General features: G+C 46.2%; 1 protein-coding gene across 4 annotated transcripts in view; it reads left to right on the top strand.

Annotated features, from left to right (window-relative positions):
- Positions 1 to 16766: 16766 nt before the first annotated feature.
- Positions 16767 to 24230, top strand: part of FAM120A (family with sequence similarity 120 member A) — a 53183-nt gene continuing 45719 nt past the window's right edge. For all 4 annotated transcript variants that reach the window (XM_086619208.1, XM_086619206.1, XM_086619207.1 and 1 more), the window contains exons 1-2: positions 16767 to 17240; positions 22715 to 22961. In XM_086619208.1, the coding sequence (XP_086475334.1) occupies positions 16767 to 17240; positions 22715 to 22961 (721 nt within the window). The remainder of the gene's footprint in view (positions 17241 to 22714; positions 22962 to 24230) is intronic.

Genomic DNA, 24230 nt, shown 5'->3' with positions numbered 1-24230 from the left:
GAGGCTCATTAGCCCAGCTGCTGAAGCTGATAGTGTCTTTGAAGATGGTATCCCTGTTCAGATGGAATTACCTTGTTTTCCTCCCCTCTGTTCACTCCCTCCTCAATCCTGCCCTGGAGACTGAAGGAACATTGGTAGGTTCTCCTAGGAAATAGACATTTTCCTAAGCCAAAGTGAAGGTAAATGATCTTTCTTCACTCCTAGGGTCTGGTCTTGTTCTTCCTGAAATCTGCAGTGAGATTCCTGCTGTCTTCAGTGGTACCAGGCCAGATGTAAGCTTGAAGTTCTCCTAATGCAAAAGGCCTATGTACACTGAACGGGAGAGATGATACTCATTAATAACTATTTAGGAGAACATGGTTCCCTTGAAAAGCTAATTATTTTGAGACTTACCCATTCAAAAAAAAAAAAGCCTAATCAATGAGAGAACAAATTGAAAATGAAGAATCTCTCATAAAAACAGACAGCAGAATACTGCATTCAAGAGGAGAGTCGCCGATTAAAAGAAATGTCAACAACTCAAGTGGCAACAACTTCTAAAGGGAAATCTTTTCCTCATTTTCATACGCATTCTTCATGAGCAACATCAAGAAGTGTAACATGCTAATAGCTAATAACACTCAGAATGAGATTCACTAATTTACTAACTGAATAATTTAATGCATATCAAAGGAACGATTTTCTCATTTCTTTCTTTTTTTAGATCTAACACTAAGCTGGGTATTATCAAGCAGATGAAACTGCACAGATTACAAGTTTTCACTGAAACAGTCATTTTCGAATTGAGTTTGTTTTTTTCTGTCAGATGTCTCTTTTGGGTTTAAGGAATCACATACTTTTTTTCCTTGTTATAATTCAGATTCAAAAAAAAAAACAAATCAGGAAGATATCTTTGTGGACATGTGATGTTTTGCTACGAAGAGTGTTTTGCAGAGATAGATCTGTTATGATTTTAAACTTTGAAAACGTCGGGGACTGCAGAGAGATAGAGCCATCCACCTGTCCCAGGTAAGCCAACAACGCAGCAGTTTAGGAGATTGGGCCCTGAGCTGAAGCAGGGGTGGGAAGCAGATGACTGGTGTGCCGCAGAGGTCCTCTGGCCGTCCTGGCATGGAGGACTCTCCTTCCTGCTCCTGGCAATGGTGAGAGGTTGGCTTGATTCCAACGCAGAACAAAAGACAAATGTTAATTATTTTTTTTTAATTGCAAAAGAACTTTTGTGTAGTCCAAAATGCTAGACCAGGTATTGAGAAATACAGAAAGTCTACGTGGTAAGAACCACTTCTTGTTTAAGGTGATTTTTAGAAGCCTATTTACAGAATTCTACTAAATTTAAACAATGTTTTGCCTTTGCTAGTATTGCACACTACGTAGCCCACTACCATCTGCTAAAACACTTTCAGAATAGGTTACCAGTTAAGGCACCAAACAGAAAACCAGCTCTTCCTTCAGTTCGTGTGTCACAGCCAGAAAGCTCACTCAGAGAGACTCCAGACTGAAAGACAGCCGTCATGTCTCAACATCTGTTTGGTGGCTGGAGGGAAGCAGAGTACTCCACGGTCAACAACAGAGCTGATTCTGTTTAGCATCTTCACTGATGACCTGGATGATGATACAGAATGCAGAAACAAATAATCTGAAGATGAGGCTAAATTATGGTTGAGTTGTTGACATGCCAGACATTAACTTTTGTGGAGGGATCTTCAGGAACTTGGGATCTGGCCAGCAGAAATCCCATCATGTTTAACGAGAGGTACAAAAGTCCCACATCTTGGGCAGAATAACGCCACATGCCAGGACAGGCTGGGAACTGTCTGGCTGAGCAGTAGCCCTCCTGGAGACGACTTGGAGGTGACAGTGGATGTCGTCAAATGTGAGCCAATGACATGCTCATTGCAAATGGGGCAAACTGCATGTTGGCCTACTTTTGAAGAAGGGTGGCCAGCAGATTGAGGAAACTCATTATCCCCATCTCCTCAGAGCCAGTAAGGTCACATCTGGAATACTGTGTCTGGCTTTGGGCCCCCCAGGTCAAGAGCATGTTCAGAAAATGGGAAGGGAAGGTAGCAGAGGGCTACTGGAATGGTCAGGGACATAGAGCACATGCTTTAGGTGATGGAAGAGGCTGTGGCTTTTCAGTCTGAAGGAGAGGAGGCTAAGGGGTGATCTAATAGCAGCTTGCAACTGCTTGAACTGGAGTTGGAAAGAAGATGGGGCCAAGCTCTTTTTGGTAGTGACAGATGGTATAGTAAAGGGCAACAGCCACGCATTGTAGCCTGAGAGGTTGAGACTGGACGTTGGGAAGAACTGCTTCACTGGGAGGCTATTGCAGTACTGCAGACCTGATCCAGTGTCGGAGACAGTCCTGCTTTGCGTGGAAGGTGAGAGATGATCCAGGGGTCTCTTCACACCAGTATTTCTACAGTGTAACTCAGATCCAAGCCGGTGGCTTTAACAAAATCTTACCTCAATGATGTTAAACACAATTAAATTAAAATTCTGATTACTGGTAAATAGGAAGGAAGATACATTACCTCCTCAGCTGGCTTGTTTTCTCATGGCAAACTCCTCACCAACAGGGCACAGGACTGCAGCGAGCGACACGTTCCTATTGTTTCCAGTTGGTGTGTCTGTGACTGCTCCATCACAAAGCCAAGGCATGGGAGATGAGGACTACTGAGAGATTGGCTTCAAAAGCCCTCTCCTAATCTGAGATAAAATGCTCATGTAGACACTGAGGTTAAATACCCTTTCTAGTTCTCTCCTGTAATTTTTCTGTTCTCTGTTCTGAATCTGTTCTCTCTGTTCTGTTTCCCTGCCCATGGCAGGGGGGTTGGAACTAGACAATCTTTAAGGTCCCTTCCAGCCCAACCCATCCTATGATTCTATTGCCCTCCTCTCCTGATATCCCAACAGCAAGCATAATGCTTCTGCGATGCCCCTTTAACAGGGGAAGGACAGACTTTTGGAACCAATGGCTTTGTGGCAGATGGAGCGACATTTGCAATTGGGAATAAACACTCTCCTGCTGCCAAAACATTAACAAGGGGCTTCCTCGGAAATATTCTGCCACAGTCACTGATACATGTAAATTCCCTGTGTAAATATGACTTCTTCCAAGGGAAAAGGTATCGTTCTGCAGGCTTTCCGAGGACAAGGACCTCTCTGCACTGTTTTTTTTTTTTTTCCTCTTCTGCAAAACCCTTGGCTTGTGGTCACAAAGGTTCAGTGCCGCGGCACCTTGCGGATGCTGCTCGTGGTGACCCCGGCGAGCGACAGCAGCGAGCAGGGCTGGTTGGGGGCAGGCTGCCCAACGATCCCGCTCGGCTGGGCTTGGCAGCGAGGGCACACTGTGAAATCCAACAGGGAATGGCTTCTTCTGGGTGTTTTCTTTTTGCATAATGCATCTCTCTCTGTGAATGCCCGTGTTCCTTACGTGGCGAGAAAACCAAGAATTTCCGGACCTTCCTTTATACCAGCCATTATTTTGCATAGCCTTATAATGCCTTTTATTAATTTCCTTGGAAAAATAAACTCTCCTATTGCTTTCAAATTCTGCATATATGCGACATCAAAGCATCTCAGTGAATTTATCATCCCATTTACATGCCAGCTCTCTGGTGCTGGCGTCAGACATGTTGTGGTAGTACTACAAGCAGTAAAAATGTCCAGTTTCTCCGACACTGCTGCAGTTTTCACTGCTGTAGGTACTGATCACTAGGGAAACTGATCCTCAAATACCAAAAAACCTTCCTGTGATGACCTGCTGTTTTGCAGAGGGCAACGGGATCAGCATGCTTTTTTCTTAAAGATAAAGAGAAAAGACAGCTGTTGTCCTCTGAGATTTATTTTTAACGTCAAACTCTTCTGTGCATCGTGAAAAAAAAGCTGAATAATTCTATTTTCATTCAGGAGGAGATTACAAGAGAGAGAAATAATCTGATACATTTTAGATTAGAGTGTCTTCCCTAAGAACAGAGGCTGTCACGGTGTAGTGTCCCGTGCCAAAGAAAATCTCCCTTTCTCCAACACTGTCAGCTGGGCCCAGTTCTCCACCAAATATGTTTTCAAGAATTTTTGCACTAAACTGAGAGTTATCCAACATGGATGCTTCTGGGAATTCCGATTATTCTTCCTCTGTTAGTACTGAGACTAAGAAATCTTGACAGCAGCCTGCATCATAGTGATATTGTAATGATTGCTCTGACATGGAAAAATATCACCCATCTGTGTTTTCATTCTCCAGGTTGAGTCATGCCTTTAGGAAGTCAGCTTCTGATGACATGTTTGGGCAGACGATGCCTTACCTGCGTGCTTGTTTCATGTATCATCCTGATCTGGAAACTTGAATGCCATAACCAGAAAGCTATGCTAATTGTACATGTTTTTAAGTCAGTGGAGTCCAAAACATATTCCTCAAAGCTATCAGCCTCACAAAGACTGCCTGCTTGTTTGAGGAGCTGGAGATGTTTTGTTTCTGTTAGAAGAATCACATAACTTTTTCGTAACAGCAAGAATCTCCAACCAAAATAATCTTAGCCTCATAGATATTACATACTTCTGTTTCCTAAAAATAAAAACCACTGAGTATATGAATCACAGAATCACAGTACCATGAACTGGTACTGTAAACACAAGCACAAGTAAAAGAGTTCTACTGTTGCTGGACTCCTCCTCCCACTCGATTTCGGCAGTCAGCAAAAATACTTATTCAGCATTAAGTTACAGTAAAGAATTGTTGACCCTGGCGTAATTGAGAGCAAAGATAAAGTCAAGTCACTGGGATTTGCTTCAGCTTGTGACATTTCAGATAAAGCCTCTACATTTGTTTGGATCACAAAAACGAAAGCATATAGAAAATATCTGTTAAAAACAAAAATGCAGGCAGTCTTCACAAGGTTCCTCCTAAAGTGATTTTTACTGAAGTGCTCCCAGTTGAGTTAGCATTATTTGCTTCTAATCTGGGCTTCGTTTCTAAACACTGTACGTTAACAAACTTAGACCACTTCATGCCAAGTGCTTTACACGTTTCTCTCTAATTAAATTTCTCCAAAGAATCACATTACGTAACCATTTGCCAATACTAAAAGCACACTCTCAGAGATCCTGGGTAAAATCCACACACCCCTGCAGTAACTAGTAAAATTACCATTGATCTCATTGGAGACAGGATTCTACTCTATGGGTCTTTGCTATTTATGGGTAATAAAAAAAAATCTTGCTACTGATGTGTTAAGTTCTTAGGTACACTATTCTAAAAAACTTAGATCTTAATGAGGTCCTTGCCATCATTTCCCATTTCCCTTTCTGGATAAAAAGAAGCGTTACTTCAGAGGTCAATAACGTCTAGTTTCAAGTATGTTTGGAACTGCTAGAATATGCCACAGATGCCAGTTTAGATAAGCTCCTAGCTCGTGGATAGAAGTAGGCATTTGGTCTAATAATCTGCAATTTTACTCTGGAATTTGTGGCCAGACTTGCCTGTTGTGAGCTCTGGGAGAAGGGTGAACCATTAGCATTTAGGGATTCTCTTAGCTGTACAGTGGTACGTTCAGTAATAAGTTACAGGCGATTAGGACATGGAAGTGGCATAAAAATTAAGAAGATTTTAAATAATCTTTATGATCAGTAATGTAAGACAAGGCTTAACAATTTCCCTTTGTATAACTAGGAGACATTTTTCACCTGTGTGAAACACGTTGAAGGAGGCTACATCTAAACGAGTTCTGTCATTCCTCCTCTTGTCTGCAGCAGCTTTCCACAACTCCGCCGTGCAGGGCTGCGGGGTTTGACGTTTGAGCTCTCGGGCAAAAGAAAGAGGTAAATTCGGGCTGCTCTAGGGCAGCACTGGGCAGAAATGGAGGGAGCAGGGGTGGTGTGAGATGGTACCCGCTCCTGTCACCGCTCTGCGGGACGTTCTCATCTTCCAGCTGCAGAAATGGTAGAGGGCTGTCTGAGCGCTGCTCATCTACTTCAGTGCAAAGTTACTTTCCTAATTGATATTTTTTTCAGAGTTACTAAGACGTTACCTAGTTACCAGCTAATCACAGCCTGGTAACCGTTCAGAGAAACCTAGATTTTTGTTTACAACGAGGTAAGTGACCCTAAATAAATCAGTCTGGTGATGCTTACGCTGTCCAACTGTAAACCAGGATGAGACTGCACACGAAATTTATTTGCAGTGTTCAGATGAAAACTGAGGTATGAAATTAATTACGATTAGTCTTCACAACACTAATTCAATTTAAAATATGCTTAACTGGTTTAAAAATAAAACTTTGCAGTCTCTTTGACTGCAACCCAGTCCTGAAGCTATTTAAGCCTGCGTTGCCTATCCCATTCCTGATTTTCTGATCTGGCTGTAAGATTACTATTAATAGACCAGAAGTGGGGTAAAAAAAACCCAAAAACCAACACACAGAAAAAAGTGAAATTACCTGATTCTGCAAACACTCGTGGTTTTGTTTCTTTGCTTACTTTGTTTTAGAGAAGCATCATCAGAAGTTTAGTTTTCTGACGGGGATTAATGTTTCCCTTTTGTGACTCTGGACCATCCATCCCTCCCCGCCTCCCCCCCAATTCCGGCACGAGGTTGCTAAGCGACATGTTCTTCTCTTCTGTACTTTAGCAGAGAGGAACAGATCAAAGACACCCACAGTCCTGAATTATTTTATAAATGAATTTAAAGAGACACTCTCCCGTGCTGTATTATGGAGGGGGAGATCAAAAGTTGCTCTATATACTGAGAGTATCCGGAGAATTAAACTGACGTCTTCTGGAAAATAAAAATGGGCTCATTACTGAGAACTATGTAATATTTACCTTTTTTTTTCTTTTTTTCAGAACTAGACTATGAATTTATGCTAATTAATGTTTCTAGTTTTATGGCAGTCAAGACATTGAACGCAGGCCAGGCTGCACGTTTGTACGACTTTCAAAAGTAAGGATTTCTGTCAAGTGACAAGCTTGCTGTTCTTTTAACTCTTTTCATCTCTTGCAAAAGAGTTGCCATTAATCAAAAATCTTTCACTCTCTAAATTCTAAGTGCTTTCCTGACTCACATGAAAGGTGAGAAAATCACAGGGTAAATTTCAAGTGATATATCTTTAAAAGGATAAATGGAGATGAGAAAGTGATCTGTGTAAATCAGGCAAAAAAAACCCTAAGACACTAATACCTCAGACCTCTCCGAAAAGAATGAAAACCAAATGTGAATGATCTTTAATTAAAATCTGGGAATACGTAAGTTTAAACGTTACTTCTTACCAGACCAGCACTTATCTGGCACCAGCTCAGCTCTGCGATTCTGTCCAAGCTGCGAGATTTGTAAGAGCACGCTGGCAGTTAGGGCCAGCCTTTCCTGAAACAGAAAAGGGAGGAATTATTTGCCCTCGGATCTACTCCGTTTCAGACACCGTCAACGTTGTAAAAGGGAAAAAACCAGCACTTAGTAACGAAGATTTTTCAAGACTTTCGTTTCCAAAGACACCATTGCTGCACAGCCTCCAGAAAAAGGAGAGGAACGCAAAATACGTGCTTAAAGCATTTTCCAAACAAGCCCGACAGCTCGTTTACGTGGAAAGCAAAACTGCCGGCTGAAACGGCTGCAAAAAAAAGGCATTCCTGAAAATCACACACAAAATTCTTCCCGTGGGCAAATCTCATCGTTTTGTAACCAGCCACCTTATGTGCACAAACCAAGGTCTCCTTTCAGGGGCTTGCTCACACCAACAGGTGCTCCTGCAGCCACAGGCACAAAACCCCCGGCTCCGGGTGTCAAGTGTACGTAGACGATCTCGCACTCTTTGCAGCGTGCTCGCTCCTCGCTCTCATCCCATGCCTGCAACCTCACACAAAATTGAGGATAGATTAGTGAAACCTAATACGCTCCGGGACTGTAAAGGGATTAATCTCACATAAATCTTCACCCCCCAAAAAAAAAAATAATCAGCATTAGTATTGATTTACATGCATTTTATTTTCCAATGAGAAAACAAGCTGCCTGGTTTTTTCTGCGCCAGTAAAAGTCTCTTCAAAATTGTAATTGCTTAGATTTGGCATTTAAAATCCACTCTACTACAGTTAACCTACATTCTCGTAAAAGCAAGTATTTTAGAAAAGGGCTTAGCCAGCTTTTCCATTTCATTACTAGGCACCTACTACAGGGGCTAGATATGTACTTTACGTTCACTGATACAGTGTTTTACGTAGAAACATCTTGACCAGCACGACGTTGTCAGTGGTTAGCAGATTCGGTGTGTTTTGGCTGAATTTCTGCAGAGGAAAACTGTGACTTGCACTCTAAATATTTTTTCTGGAGAATGGCTTCCTCAACAGACTATGGGCATCTTGTACAAAACACAAGAAAACATTCGGAAAGGAATTTAATGCTTCTGGCAGTTACCGACTTGCCAGCCTTGGAAACCGAAATCCCTCTGACCCGGGGCACAAGCACGGCTCCGGCACCGTGCGCTCTGCCGGTGCTGGATCCCCACCGGATCCCCACCGCATCACCGCTCCTCCTGTGGTTCAATCGAGCTACTATGTCATGTAAAACGTTCTGAAGTGGGGATGTGGTACGAATTTTAGCTAATATTTGTTACTGGTATATTTTAAAAAACAGATAACATATACATATACATACATAACATATACGGAGCTGCGTTCAGCTCTGGAGTCCCCAGCACAAGAAGGACATGGAGCTGCTGGAGCAGGTCCAGAGGAGGCCATGAAGATGCTCCGAGGGCCGGAGCACCTCTGCTATGGAGACAGGCTGAGAGAGTTGGGGCTGTTCAGCCTGGAGAAGAGAAGGCTCCAGGGTGATCTTATTGCAGCCTTCCAGTACCTAAAGGGGCCTACAGGAAAGCTGGAGAAGGACTTTTTACAAGGGCGTGTAGTGATAGGACAAAGGGCAATGGCTTTAGACTGAAAGAGGGAGATTTAGATTAGATAGAAGGAAGAAATTTTTCACTCTGAGGGTGGTGAGGCAGTGGAACAGGTTGCCCAGAGAAGCTGTGGCTGCCCCATCCCTGGCAGTGTTCAAGGCCAGGTTGGATGGGGCTTTGGGCAACCTGGTGTAGTGGAGGGTGTCCCTGTCCATGGCAGGGGGGTTGGAACTAGATGATCTTTGAGGTCCCTTCCAACCCAAACCATTCTGTGATTCTATGACTTTATTAATCATAGAATCATAGAATGGCACAGGCTGGAAGGGACCTTAGAGATCATCTAATCCAACCTCCCTGTCATGGGCAGGGACATTAATATACATATAATATATAATAATTATTATTATGATTATATAGTATTTGTAGAATTTTGGTTAATGAACGCAAGTAATTTTGAATCACTGCTCTTCTCTTCTTATTTCCAGGATGCTGTAAAAACATCTGCTGCAGCTGGATCACAGACGTGAGCAGCCAGGGCAGAGGTGTGGGCCGACGACCAAGAGATGATGCTGTTGGTATGCGGGAGGGCGCCGAAGGCCATCGAGAACGTTCATGATCTCACTTCACGTTTCTACAGTGCTTTGCCTGCGTGCAGCACCATGCGGGCTCCTAGTAATTAGTGATGTAGATGTCTCCGCAATAATCAGCGGTATCATTTAGACTGTCATTAAACTACAATGAGGAGCCCTTTGACCTGAGCGTTGTACTTCAGAACAGTCTAATGGGTGGTTGGACGACGGGAAGGTTGCATCTGCTTTTCCTCTTCCCTAAAGGCACCAGCTCCAGGAGCACCTCGTCCCAGGAGTGGTGGCTGCACGCACGGGACAGACACGGAGAGCCATTATGCGACTGGAAGGGCAGTGGCACAAAGTAGCCCTTGTGTCCGGCGCACCGCCTTGAAAAGCCTGGATTTTTGCAGAGCTCCTTTCAGCCTGTGTGCAGATTCAAGCAGGCGAAGCCCCACAACTTTATACTTTGCAATTCAAATCAACTTTTTTATTTTTTTTTACTTCACTTTTAGAGCAGAGCTTTGTGCAGCAAGAGTCGTAGGGATGAAATAAGGGCAGTACGTGGTCGGACAAATAACTGAGCGACCTGCACCTACGGATGACGCGCTGGTAGACCACGCTGGCGTGTGTTTGAGTAAGATGAAGAATTTAGTGACTGTAGCAGACTGAAAGCGAAGGTCTGGCTTGGATGGCGTTCCCAAACCTGGCATCCATATCCTACATTTAGGTAGCTAAATCTGTCACTTGCATGCTTTAGATACTTGTGTTAATTGCAGAAATGCCAGCAAAACCGACATGTTTTTAAAGCGTTAGCAGTGTAAATAGCTGCTCTTCTGAAACGGCCACAACATATATTTTTAGCTCCTGTGTACTCTTCCGATGATACCACTTGCAAACGCATCGTATTTGTTGTAGTATCTCTCCGTAGGGATGTATTAGTATCTGTTTGTAGTGCCATTGATTCTCCTGCATAAAGCACTGTAGAATATACTTTAAATACTGGCTTTTTGTACGTCTCACACAACTATTCATTAATACCAAGGGAACAGCATGCTACTGTTTCAGGTTTTCTGAGAACCAGTGCTACTGCTCTCCGTCAGCTCCTTGTCGCCTGCTTCATAATGCCTTTATTATCGATGCTTTTACTCTTGAAAATTCAAATTTTAGAACTGAAAATTTTCATGCTTTTGTTTTTTTTAAAAAGCATTACAGGCAGCGAATGGACCCGATGTAATCTGCATACTGTGTGCCGCGGCTGAGTATCCACTGCTGTGAAAGCACTGCTTGTTCTCTGAAAGGAGGAATTCTTCCAGGCAGCGTCACTCGCCCCCTCCTCCGCGAGCCCGCTTTCCCCGTGCGCTCGGAGGATGCGCTGCCGGTCGTTTTCTTGCCCTAAAAGTTTGCTGGAGCAATATTGCCACTTACCCCGTGTTGGTACAGGGGTTGGCCTCCAAGTAAAAGCTTTGCGCTCGGGCATAGCAGTTGCTCTACGAAAGCACGACGGCTTTTCAACCATCTTTTCTTTGGATCGGTCCTCGGACGACGTATTGATTCATCTTAACACGGGCTTCACAGCAGGCTTTGGGAGAAGCTCTTTTCTTCTCCCCTGCCGTTCACGTTCCAAGCTTTCAGAGATGTCCCGCCTCCAGAGGATTCCAGCGTTGGCCTGGCGTGTTTCACCAGGATTTGAAAGGCCTAAAGAAATTGTCTGGAAAGCAGCAAATGCCTTTGGAAAAGAGGGGAAGAGGAGAAAAACAGACTCCAACTGGATATTAATGGGTCAACTGGTCCAAGAATAGAGAAAAATAGTGCAACTCAAAAGTGGCTGCCAACAAGCAGTCTTGTAATACCTGCCCGGGAAGATAACGCGACAGCATACGGAAAACACTCTGAACATGCAAGAGCTCAGGAGGAATTGGCAATTTTGGGAAAGACTGACAGTTCTTAAATAACGTCTTGCAATTAGTGGTGGGCCAGAAGTGTGAGAAAAATCTCTGAGGAATTATCAAGAATCAGCAGCAGTTTGTCTTGAGAGTCAAGAAATAAAACACACGGAATAAAACAGCTTACCACGAAATGGCTTTTGACTAAGAGTGAAAAACGGAATGAGGAAGAACACGCTTTGGATAAATCTATATTCCGTTAAGGTAAATAAAAAAGCGGAAAAAAAAAAAAAGACTTCTTCCTGTAGGGTCACCACTAGCACATATTTGCATGGGGCAAGCGCAAGGAGAGCAGACTTCCTGCGTGCCAGAATAGCACCCCATCTCAGATGAGCAAAGAAGAAGTAGGATTTACTGTCAGCGCTCACAAAACATTCAATGTCTATCAGGCCAGCTGGTAAGAGAGGATGAAAACCCCCAAAAATCAGTGGACTGCGGTTTGTTGAGCACCTCACGCTCTTTGCTAACGGTCCTCAGGGTTAGACCAGTGGCTTAAGCTAAAAGAGAGGGAAAGCTTGAGAAAGGCACAGATTCCACACGGCTGATGCAAGAACAGCACTGAAAAGCAAATTAAGATGCTGCAAAGCGATCAGTGACCAAAGTTCATAGCGGCCAGTGAGAAAGTGCAGAAGAACATTCTACTCCCGATCACCAGCCTCTCGCAGAAGTTCCACACCGCAGCTATGGCATCCAATCATTATTACCCAGCTGGACTGAGTTGAAGCTGAATACAATTAACTAATTAACCCAAGGTACAGACCCTGCCTACAAGAGGCAGGCCATTTCCTCCTGGCTGTGGAAGATGCAACAGTGTTCTTGGTGCAGCAGCCCAGGCTGGTGAGCAACACGCAGCAAAGCAGAGCGGATGTGGAAGCAGCCAGCAGAAAAGGCTGATACCAGCGAAAAGATGCAAGTTGGATTCATCAGGTATCCGTGCAAGTAGTTTCCAACAATTTGAAGTTATGGTGGAAGCTGAATTTTAAATTAAGTTGAAATTTTAGAGTGGAGGAACGCTTAATGGGTGAGAGCAGAAACTAAAAATTTCAGCAAAGTCTTCTTTGCAAAGAGAAAGTTTTACAAAAGAAACTGAGGATTGGTATTACCCTGTTGTTGCTGGAAGAATATTCCTTCTTGCAGACTAAGGAAAAATTTAACTGGTAGCACTAAATCTATTTAAGCTGACCAATCACCTATGGGTTTCTGCAATCTTATGTCTTGTGGAAAGCTGAAAAAGGAAGAAGTTCCAGAAATAGACTGAAACTCTTTTAAGAGCTGATACTGAGAAGCACTGAAAGGACTCAGGTGTCTCCCATATGCACATTTTTCTGTTCTAAGAGGAGAATGTTCCATTATAGTTATCATCAATATTTGAAAAAAGTTATTGCATGCTAGAGTGAGATAGTGTTTGTAGATATTTTGGAAGGCTGTAGAGAGGTACCTGAACATGGAAATTCTTTAGTTGTCTAAATTTTGTGTGACTGTATAGGGTTTAACACCACCAACCTAAGCTACAAGAAAGGGATGTCTCACCTGGTAGCAAGTACTATCATACAAAATTAAAGCAAGACTACGGTGAGTGACAAGTTTTGTCCGAAAAATTTGTTTAAACCAATGTAATTTTTCTTCAATTTCTACTATTTTTGCAACTATTTTAGACTAAGTGGCAGGCATACCTATAGCTTAAAAAAGAAAAAAAAAAAACAACAAATAAAAGGGAGTAACTTGAGATAACATCCAACCTGCAGAATTGTCCTGGTGCAATTTTGCTGGTTTTATATAAATTGCGTGAAGATTCTGCAAGCTTCTGTAAGCAAAATTTTTAGTAAGTAGGTGTGCAAGCAATATACCATGAGAGAAATGAGGGCCAGTTCAGTGCTGAGTGCTGTTCACCCCTACTACACCCCTACTACAGCCAAATGCTCCCGATCACAAGAAAGTGAAACAGAGGAGCTAACAGAAGAGTGTTAACATTTATTGCATGGTTATTTGCAGACATTTGCATTTCAACTTACTACTGAAATCATAACATAAATACGTATTTCACTTGGAGCACTGAAGTAACAACACAGAAAGGTATCTTGCCCAGAGGACAAGCCCGTGGCCGCTCGCAGACCTGGCAGTAAGAAGGAGGGATGGGAGTTTTTCTCCTGCAGCAGCAGCAAGAACCGGGAAGTTCCAGGGCAGCAGCTCCATGATGAGACACACCAGGGTGAGAAAGGAGGAGAAATATTAAGGGAAACCATGTAAAACAAGTGTTTCCCATGGATAAGGAATGTATCAATCATTCCCAGGCAAATGTATCTATCCAGGTTAGGGTGGATAGCCCATTCCACAGCCTCCCTGCATATTCATCTCGCAGTGGGTCGGAGTTTTGTTAGCAGAGGAATCGAGACTGAAATGATAACATTCATCTCTGCGGTCTTGCCCTGACATGGTTATTCATTAGTTCTTCTTCCTAATGACTGTTCGGTTCCTTCCTTCCAGGGAGCCACTCCTAATTCTCTTCTATTCAGGTTGGATAATGAGTCACTGACTTTAGCGTTAATCTTTATTAACCCTTCCCTTACACAACCAGCGTTGAAACGCGGTGTGCCTCAGCGCCGAGGAAGCAAGCTCCTCAATGCCTGTTCCTCCATTGCACCTTTCTTACGTGCAGGTAACCTGAGGATTCCTGCAGGCTTTCTGCTGCTGGTTGATGAAAAAACACCTTGTTTGTCTTCACGCTTTCGGTTAATGGCTCTTTAAGTCTATCTCAGCCTACCCGTTTTCCAGTGTAATTCTGCTCTCCATAAATTACATTTCTTTTCTGTTGCCTTCTTGCCTGGCCAAAGTTTTATTTGCAACAAAACAAACTCTTTGCGTCAAATATCATCTTGAAGCACCTTTTCTCCCCTTCTGTTTTCCCTCTCTCTTCTCTTTTGGGGACAGAGGGTCGTGCTTGTGGACGGGCACGCGAGCCTGGCAGCATTCGGTTCTGCTGCGTCTACCTAACTCCACGGGAAGTGTCAGGGCGTTAACAGCCAGGTTTCCAGTGAGAGATGCTGTTGATTAGTTTTTTCTTCTTAAACAACAACAAAATGAAAAAAAAAAACTGAAGTAAACTTAGGAGATATTTTATACATCATTTGTCATTCCTATCGAACCTAAATATCCTCTGAGACAATTAATGACTCAAGTGTTGTGTTCTTCTTGAATCAGCTATTGCTCACTTCTTAAGACTAATTAGAGAATGGCCTGTCCTGTTTTTGATTGAATTTTGTACTCTGGTTAGAGCATTGAATACATGTAGGTATGTCTCACCACCTGCCTTTTATGCACTTCATCTGTGGTGGTACTTGTTCTTTGGACCAAATTTTGATGTGTTTTAGGATATCTGGGAATTCTTAAGTTTTTTCTCCATGATCCTCTTCGCTTGTATAAGCACGGTCGGTCTACTACCACGCTTCGTCTGTCTTTCAAAGTGTTCTACAGTGTTTTATCACTCTGATGTTATCATGACATGTGCCTACTCTTAAAGGAAAACCTAGGAAATCTACGGAAAAAGTAGCTTAGAAAGAGATGTGACTATTTCTTTAGGAAACCACGCTCTCAGATTATTACAAAAACAGATTTCTAGGAAGAAATGTGTGTTTCTCATTGACTATTTCCATAGCTTTTCCAGTACTCTTTTATTTCGCCGTCCTTACGCTGTACCAGACCATCTTGGATACAGACATCCACCGAGCAGCCTCGCACTAGTGCTGCACTGCCTGCGAGCAAAGCAGCCCACTCGCTAAAAACCAGCTATTCCCCAGTGGGAATATTTACTGTAGGTGCCAATCCAGCCTGACTGAAATCTCATTAACAATACATTTTTTTTTTTCCTGATTAATAAAATATTGATGTGCATATACAGCATGTGCAGCTTGATGTTTTCTTGACACTTGCACAGCCGAGAACTGCTCGGACACTATGGTTTGAACGATGAACTGCACGTGAAGTTTGGGCACAATCCTAACCTTGCCCTTTTAAAAAATCACTTCATCCGCCTACAACGGAAGAAAAGAGAACTGCTCCCTGCCTGTGCAGCAAAGGACGTGGGGTTTTTGCCCCCAGTAGTTTATATTGATGCTTATTTACCAGCCAGGGCAAGTTGCTCTAAGCTGCGGATGGCAGCTCCCGGTGCAAGGCGCTGCTTTAAATCTCTCCAAGGTGGAAAGAGCCATGGAAATCATCTGCAAGTTGTACCGGCAGCAGTAAATACTCAGACGCGGGCGAGGCGAGGGCAGCCTGTAATTATTATTTGCAAATAACGGCCACGACGGCCATTTCTGTCCAGAGGGGAAGGAACAGCGGAGCCGCGCGGGCGGCCCGGAGGGGCGGGCAAGCTGCGGCACCCCGGGCCCGGCCGAACCGCACCGTGCCGGGGGTCTTTCTGCTGGAACGGCGGCGCGGCCGCTGCTCGCCGGGGCCCCGCCACGGCCGGGGGGCCCCGGACCGCGGGGCAACAGGTGCCCCGCGGCGCCGCTCCGCCCGCTCGGGCTGGCCATGGCGGCGGCCGCGCCGCCCCGCCCCGGCCGCTGGCGGCAGCGAGGCGCAGGGAAACGGCGCCGCCCGGGAACGCGCGGAGCCCGAGCAGCGGCGGGCGAGATGGCGGGCGGCGGGGGGCACCGGACTCGCCCGGCCCGGCCCGAGCGCGCTGCCGCCGCCCCCCGCCACTCCCCCGCCGCCCCCCGAGCCCCCTCCCCTTCCCCGCCACCCGCTTCCGCCCGCGCTCCCGCGCATGCCCGGGTTATGCAACCGCCGCGGCGGGCGGGCTGCGCGGGCCGCGCCGCCCCAGTGCCGCAGGGCAGGGCAGGGCAGCGCGGGGGGCCGTGAGGGCGGCGGGCACCGGGCCGGCGGCGCGGCGCGGCGCTCGGGGCGCGCTTCCCCCCCACCCCGCTCCCGCCGCTCCCGCTCCGGCGGCCGTGTGCGCGCCCCGCGCCGCCTGTGAGTGGCAGCGGCGGCCGCCGCCAAGTCCCGCCTGTTCCGCTCTCCGTGCCGCAGGCGGCGGCGGCGGCGGGTTGGCTTCCTGCGCGCTGTGCCGCTCCCCCTCCCCCCGGCAGTCGGAGCCGCAGCGGCAGCAGCCCGGATCCCCGAGCCATGGCTCTGTGAGAGCAGCACATGGCGGCCGCGGCAGCCATGAGCCCCCCACTAATCCATACAACTCCCCCCTGAACGGCCACCGACGGCAGCCAGCGCTCCCACCCGGCTCCACCGCTCCCACCGCCCACCCGCAACTACAGCCGCCGCCGCGCCGCCCGGCCCGAGCCCAGACCCCGCCGCCGCCGCCGCTGCCGCCGCCGCCGGGCCCCCGCTCGCCCGCCCGCCGCCGCCGCCCCGTCCTCACCATGGGAGTGCAGGGTTTCCAGGACTACATCGAGAAGCACTGCCCCAGCGCCGTGGTGCCCGTCGAGCTGCAGAAGCTGGCGCGGGGCAGCCTCGTGGGTGGGGGCCGCCAGCGGCCCCCCCAGACCCCGCTGCGCCTCCTCATCGACGCCGACAACTGCCTGCACCGGCTCTACGGCGGCTTCTACACGGACTGGGTGAGCGGCGGCCAGTGGAACCACATGCTGGGCTACCTGGCGGCCCTGGCCAAGGCCTGCTTCAACGGCAACATCGAGCTCTTCGTCTTCTTCAACGGCGCCCTGGAGAAGGCCCGGCTGCACGAGTGGGTGAAGCGCCAGGGCAACGAGCGCCAGACGGCGCAGCAGATCGTCAGCCACGTCCAGAACAAGGGCACCCCGCCGCCCAAGGTCTGGTTCCTGCCGCCCGTCTGCATGGCGCACTGCATCCGCCTGGCCCTCATCCGCTTCCACATCAAGGTGAGGAGCGCGCGGGGCCGCCCGCCCTAAAACACCCCCCCCCACTCTCCCCTCCGCCGAACCCCATCTTGCGCCCCCGCCGCTCCCCTCCTCACGGCGCCGCCGCTCTAAGATGGCAGCGGGGGCTGCCCCAAGTTTCGGCGGCCTCGGGGCGGCATTTTGCTATCTAGACGGCGCTGCCGGTCGCCCCGCCGGGCCCCGCGCAGGCCGGAGGCCTGCGCGGGGCCCGGCGGGGCGACCGGCAGCGCCCGGATTCCAGGCCCCGGCAGCACGGAGCTTTTTGCCTCCATGTTCTTTCGGGGCCGCCGCTCCGTTGACTCAAAATGTCCCTTCTTGCTCAGGGCTTCCCCCTACACCCCCGCCCTGCGCCCTCCCGGGCGGTGAGGCTGAGACTTTGGTACCGCAGGTGAGAGGAGGTGGCCGAAAGCATCGTAATCTAATTAATTATTAAGACGGGGTGGGGTGGGGGGGGAGAAAAAAAAAAAAAATTAAAAATTCAGTTTAGTTATGGCGCACGGTGGATCTGCAACAAGTTCCCCTCTGTTTAAAGTTGCGCGGAAGGTGAAATCGCCTCCTGCGGAATACGGAGGTTGGAGTTTTCGTGTTGATGGAGGTGGAGGGTTTTGCTCGGCGTTGCTCAACGGGATTTTGATCAAGAATAACTCATTCCTTACTCCGTAACGGCAAACGCTCCCGGTTTGTGGGGCCAGGAGCGCCGATGTGACAGTTCTTCCTTTAAAGCTCTTATTTTAAAGAGAAGCCTCTGCTTTCCCATCACATAAACAACACTTCAGGCTGGCGCTGGGGTCTGTGGTCATCTTGCGGTGACACCGAGGCCGCGATTCCAAAGGTTGAGGATATTAACGCGTCGCATCCCTCTGTAGAGCATCCGTGATTTGCGATGGTTTCTGTTAAGCCGAGCGGTTGTGTATACTGAAACACAAGACGCTGGAAAAACAAGCCCTGGGATGAAGCTGCAATTTTAGGAGTTGCTTGCTCGCTTTCCCGCTAAGGAGGGAAGAGCAGCGGGAACGAAGTGCCTACTCATAGGCTTCATTATCGTAAATTACTTTTGTGTGTGGAAAAATATTATGCAACCTTTAGAGTTGCACGCTTGATCGCTAGCAGCAGCTTAACGTTATCTGGCTTTTCTACCGCCCTTTCGGTGGATTAGAACAATTCCGGCCGCGTCGCAGCCTTGGAGTAAAGATGACTCCCTCGAAGGAGCCCAGAAGGTGACTTTGGGTGAAGTTTCTCCCAGTTTCATCAACAAGGCGTGAGTTGCTGTTGCTCCCTCTTAGCGCTCTGCTCGCTCGGCCGGACCCATCCTCGGAGGCGCGCGTTCCCTCCGGCTCCCTGCTCGCCGGGCTGCTGCGAGGCCATGCCGGTGGGTGTTCAGCCCGGTGGTGGTGGAAGTCCCACCCTGTGGTGAAGCACGTGTGGAATGACTGGAAGCGGAGGCAAAAGCGTGTTCTTGCAGGACGCGATGTCTTGAGCTTGGTTAAGGGGAGGAGGTTACGGCCATGTCTGCTGTAGTAACGTGTTTTCCTGCTCAGCGTAGAAGCAAAATCGTGTGAGTGTTTTGGGTATGAATGATGGTGGGAATTTGAATGATGGGAAAAACATCCTCTCGTTTAAGCTTTTTTTTTTGTTAGCTAGGAAATACTTTTTAAGCAAAAAGTTTTGAGGATCCTGCGGTTGAAGGCATTTACTTTGATCTGATTGTGGGTGAATTGTAAATCTGTAATTTGTTATTGAAACTTAGAGATCATTATTTAAAGCAATGAATGGGGTAAAATAGGAAAGTTTTTTAATGTGTTAAACTGGATGGTTTTGTTTAGTGCAATATTAAAACGCGTAGTACACAACAGGAAGCCAGCTGTTTTGGTGTTGATAGGAATTTGGTACTTGTAGTAGTTTTCTGGCATGCTGAGCTACCTGTTGGTCTTTCAGACGGGTTCTGTCTCAGACCTGGGTGGGTGCTGCCGAAGTGCCTCACATCCGAATAAAGTTGCCACTTTTGGCAACGGTCTCACCTGTAGCACCGTGTTTACTTTCGAGCTTAGCTGCAGCATGAGCTCCTGCACGGTTTCTCAGTAATAGGCCTTGTTCTTAATCCCTGGAAACAGTTTTAGGAGTGAGAGGACACATCGTCCTGAGTCCCTTTTCTCCCATTTAAAAGATCAAATACAAAACCCCCACAAATTGGGTGGCGCAGATTTGGGGGGTGGATATTTGTCTGCTTTAGGTTAGCACTGGGAGCTGGCAAGTGCTGGTTACCAAATACTGGTGTGGGGCCAGGAGGGGGGCAGTTTGTTCCTGTCACTGGGCCACCACTGTGCATGTCCCAACCCCACCGGTTCTCCGAGCTGGTCAGCTGTCTTGGGGATGCGATGGATATCAGCAGTTCCCACTTGATGCTCTGTTTTTAATTGATGAATTTTCCGGTTAGGAAATGTATTTCATGGTTACAGTGGTAACACGCATAATGCTCATCAAAGATACTGTTGGACTTACATTATATTCCTTTTCTGGTTTTCTTCTTCTCTTACACAACTTATTATCTTTCTAAATCTGCTTTATTACATTTATCTTTCTTTCCTTAAGCCTTACTCATTTTTATTCACCTTCTCCCTCATGCTCACTTTCTAGCAGCTCTCCTGGTGGGCAAAGAGCAAATATATCTCAAAGGTGTGGTTTTGTTATTTGCATGAATGGGTGTTGCTTTTTAAAAACAATTTACATATGCATAAGACAGTTGCCAAATAGGAGTGTTTTCTCACTTTGTTTTGAGAAGTTGGGTTTGAGACTACTGATTAACTTTAAACATGACACTGATTTTTATTTTATCTGGAAACATTTGAGTCTTGAGTAGAAGTCTTTTGTGCAGAGCTAGGAACTGGCTATGAATTTATCTGTTTTGGTAAAAAAAGAGGAATGTCTTTCATCCAGAACAATTACAAATCACTTGCAGATGGTTTCAGCAGGATGTAAAAATAACAGGTTCCTCCAAGTTATAACAACTATCCTGCAGGTTCTCAGATTAATCGTGACCTGGTATTTTTCTGATTGGGGAGGGGGAATAATTCTTAAAAGAAACTTTTATGCAATGTAAATATTTAAGCAGAGAAGATCTTTAGCACTTTGGTGGGACTTTGTTTTGTTCCTCAGTATCTAAACGTGCCTGTTGACTCGGACAGGATTCTCTCTTTCCGATTCAGCATCATGAATGTTTTCATGAGAATTTAGACTTGGAAATTATTCCAAACTCCTGGCTGTGCTCAACCCTGCGTGCCCCCTCCCTGGGTTGATGGTGAAGCGTGCACGTTGCCTGGGTATAGTTGCATCTTTGGGCTCTCTCCTTCCGTGGGAGCCGTAAGCTGTTTCTCTGACTCGTCTTGTTGGAGCTTTATGTCGCGGTTTAACTGCATTAACTGGGTAAATACAGCTCTTTGACAGTGCAGCTATTTGAACACGGATTCGGGTATTCCCTAAACGTCCTGCAGTCTCATGCTGGCAGCTCGCTGGGTCAGATGGCTCCACAAAATGGGGAGGGAGGGAACCGGAGGCTGCGGAGATAGAGGAAATAGTTTCTAGGAGGCCAGAGCGGGCCGTGCACCGCGTTTCCTCCTGTAGTGTCTGCACACCCGTGTCACACCGAGTGCTGCAAAAAGAGTTTGTTCTTTGGGTTTTTGTAGACCGTCTGTGAGTGTCATGCATGCACAGATCTTGATTTTACATATATGTGCATAATTTAAAACTGTCTACCCTTAATGAAAAAAAAAAATCCGGGGGATTTTCGTAATTTAAAACATGCAAAGACCGAGGGGAGATGGTGAAGCCTAAATTGCCCATCTTGAGTTAGTAACTGTATAAATCTGATACCTTTAAATTTTTCCAGAGGTGTTTACAGTCTTCTAATTCTATGTGCAGTAGGTGACAGTATAATTATTTAAAAAAAATGAATATGCTAGTTTTTCTTACAAACAAAACTAAACTTCAGAAACACTCTGATGAAGTCCATCAAAAGCATTTCTGAAGAAGTAACATTTTCCTGAGACTATAAGGTGGTAGCATTAGGAGTAGAGAGAGCTTAGTGAGCTGGTTACTCATCATAGGAATGGCTCAGGGGGAGGTGCTGGCTGTTCAGCTGCTCAGGATTTTCTTTGAAAGGGAATATCTCGTGAAGCTACATGGGGAAAACCAAAATTTTACATACCTCACCGGAAAATCGGAATCCAGTGCCAGGTTTAGAAAGCGTAAGGCATGAGTGGAAAAGGAAGAGTTGCTGTGAACTTGCTGTTGGACAAAAACCCTTTGCTGAGAGGTGGGTGACGGTGAGACCGTTGGGGCGAGCGGCAGAGGTGTAGGACCCTCACTCATGTTCTGCAGAGGAAATAAATAGCATCCCTGGCACTAACGCTGCAGTTACTCATGCTGCGTGCAGGCTGGAGCTAATAGTTTTGTACGAGGCTATTTTGGGATAGCTTGCTGTCTGCGTTGTTAAAATTGAATGCTTGGTGGGGGTAGGTTATACCAACACTCGATTTCTGTGGGGTTTTCTGAATCACTGAATGTTTATTATATGTGTCGGTGGTAAAATATTAGCCATCAAAAGCACTCAGCTCGCTTTATTTTTGGGTGCTTGTGTGCAGACTGCTCGTAGTGCTCCCTGATGGTGTGTAGGAATGCAGGACTGTAGGTACCAAACTGTCATTGTGGGTTTTTTCGTTTAGTTCCTTCTCCTTGATGTCAAAGGGTCATGGTTTTTATTTCCAGCTTTAGGAATTGGCCCGTCTCCCCTGCACAACGTGTCTGCTCAGGTGAGCGGGTTGCTGTAGCCTAAAAGCTGTGCCGGGCAGGGTGAGCTGGGAGGTGAGGTTCAGCTGATAGACCTGAAGCACTTTGCACCATCAGAGACAGCTGGGCACAAATGAGTGGGCTGTAGAGGTTTGAAAGTGGAAAGAAGAAAACACTTGGCTTTACACAGCAAGGTAGACATTTGAAAGGGGGACAAAGTTACCTCTGTTCATCTAGGGTTGTGTTTGTTTCTGTTAAAACAGAGCTGCAAAACTTTAGAAGTGATCATGTGGTTGCTTTTTAAGGGGGCATCTTGGCTTGCTGAACTGCTTACGTATCCACAGCCTTAGGATTTTTCCTGTGAGTTAATACAGATGGTGGTATAGTAATACGTGTGGAGTTTGACCCTATCTGTTACTAAGCAGTTACTTCAGGTAAGTTCAGTACTGTGTAATGCCACTCCAGTGCGTAGGCTTCCAGAACTCCGTGTTTCTGAGCATTCCTTACATCCTGTCTGTACGTGCTGTGTCATGGGATTTTTTTTAATTCCTTCAAATATACTGCATGTGGTTCAAGTGCAGGTATATAGTTTCAGAGCCAATGTCTTGTAGTACATGTGATAAATCAGGACTGCAATTTAACACTGTAGCTAATTACTCTGTCTTCCACTGTAGGTTGCACAGAGCATTGAGGATCATCATCAAGAAGTAATTGCTTTCTGCAGAGAAAAAGGTTTCCATGGTTTGGTCGCGTATGACTCCGATTATGCGTTGTGCAACATCCCTTACTATTTCAGTGCCCATGCCCTAAAACTGAGCCGTAATGGGAAAAGTCTCACAACAAGCCAATACCTAATGCATGAAGTTGCCAAGCAACTGGACCTGAATCCAAATCGCTTTCCTATTTTTGCTGCTCTTTTAGGTAAGTGAAGTAATAAAAGAACTCGATGCTGCTAGTCAGACATGATTTCAGTTTCTATTAAGTGTTTTACGGGGTGTGTGTATGGTTTCCCAAAGGACCTAGGGAAAGGCATCCCTTGGTTTCGGACATTCCTACTATACTTGAGGTGAGCCGGAGGCGTTTCCATGAGGCCAGGCATGCGGAATTTGTGGAGGCCTCTGAGTGATGTGAATTGTGGCTGTCTAGAAACAGGAGGAGAAAGTAAGAATTCTGGAAAGCTCTGCCTGGCCAAAGTGTTCTCAGTGAGTAGGGGCGGAGAATCAGGACAACTGTGGTCCTGCTGGTTTTGGTCTTATGTGCTATATGAGGTCTACTTTTAATAATACGCTTTCTAGACTGGAAAAGTGTACTCTGTCTGATTTTGTATGCTGCCGAGAAATAATGTATAAGGAGTAAAAATTTTGGGATTGCAAGAGCTTCTTTTTTTTTTCTCCTCAGAAATTAGTATTGATCAGGTGCAACAGCACCTCAACTGCACCAGAAATGTGTTGTACTATACAACTGAGTGAAACTCCACGTTGCTGAAAGTACAGGTGATCAGCATCTTACCATTCCAGTAGTTTTGCTTGGATAGTTTCTTAGCACTCCTGCTTCCAGTGCTAAATAACGTGGTATCTTTAAGGAGCATAGGTAGAAAGGTCTACTTAAATGGGACAATTTTAACACACCGTGTTTCCACTGCGGTGGTAGGCAGTAGCTGTCCTACTCTCGTGGGTGGAAGAGTGAGTTAGTTACTAATGGAGTTGACTCCAATGAGTAAGATCTGTTTAGAACAGCGTTCTGACTTCGTTTCGGGTAAATAAGCACGGAGCAGCCGTGCTCTTGGTCTTGTCATCCTGAGCAAACAGATGAAGAAAACCGGATTTTCTTTTCATTTTCTCGTGGACTCTGTGTTTTAGCATGCATACGTGATAGAAGGATGAAAATTCTCATTTGAAAGCTCGGAACGAGAGTGGCTGTGTATTATTGCTGTAGCGTACTGGTATTTCAGTAGTCTTTAATATTAAATTCTTTCTAGTCTGGGCAGGTACCTTCCATGGTAAGAAGGAAAGATCCAATGCTTCTTGCAGCAGAGAGCCACAAGTATTTGGCTAGTTGAAGTTGCTTTTTGTTAGTGTGTGTTTTTTCATACCCAGAGTGGTTACCTGGCTGTATGGAGGAAGGGCAGGATTGGCTGAGCTGCAATTTAAAGCAAAAACTCTGTGTAAATGACAGCCTGCCATTGCTAGG

This window comes from Tauraco erythrolophus, chromosome 12 (genome assembly GCF_009769465.1).
Source record: "Tauraco erythrolophus isolate bTauEry1 chromosome 12, bTauEry1.pri, whole genome shotgun sequence".
NCBI classification, from domain to species: domain Eukaryota; kingdom Metazoa; phylum Chordata; class Aves; order Musophagiformes; family Musophagidae; genus Tauraco; species Tauraco erythrolophus.
This window is presented reverse-complemented; position numbering and strand designations above follow the sequence as displayed.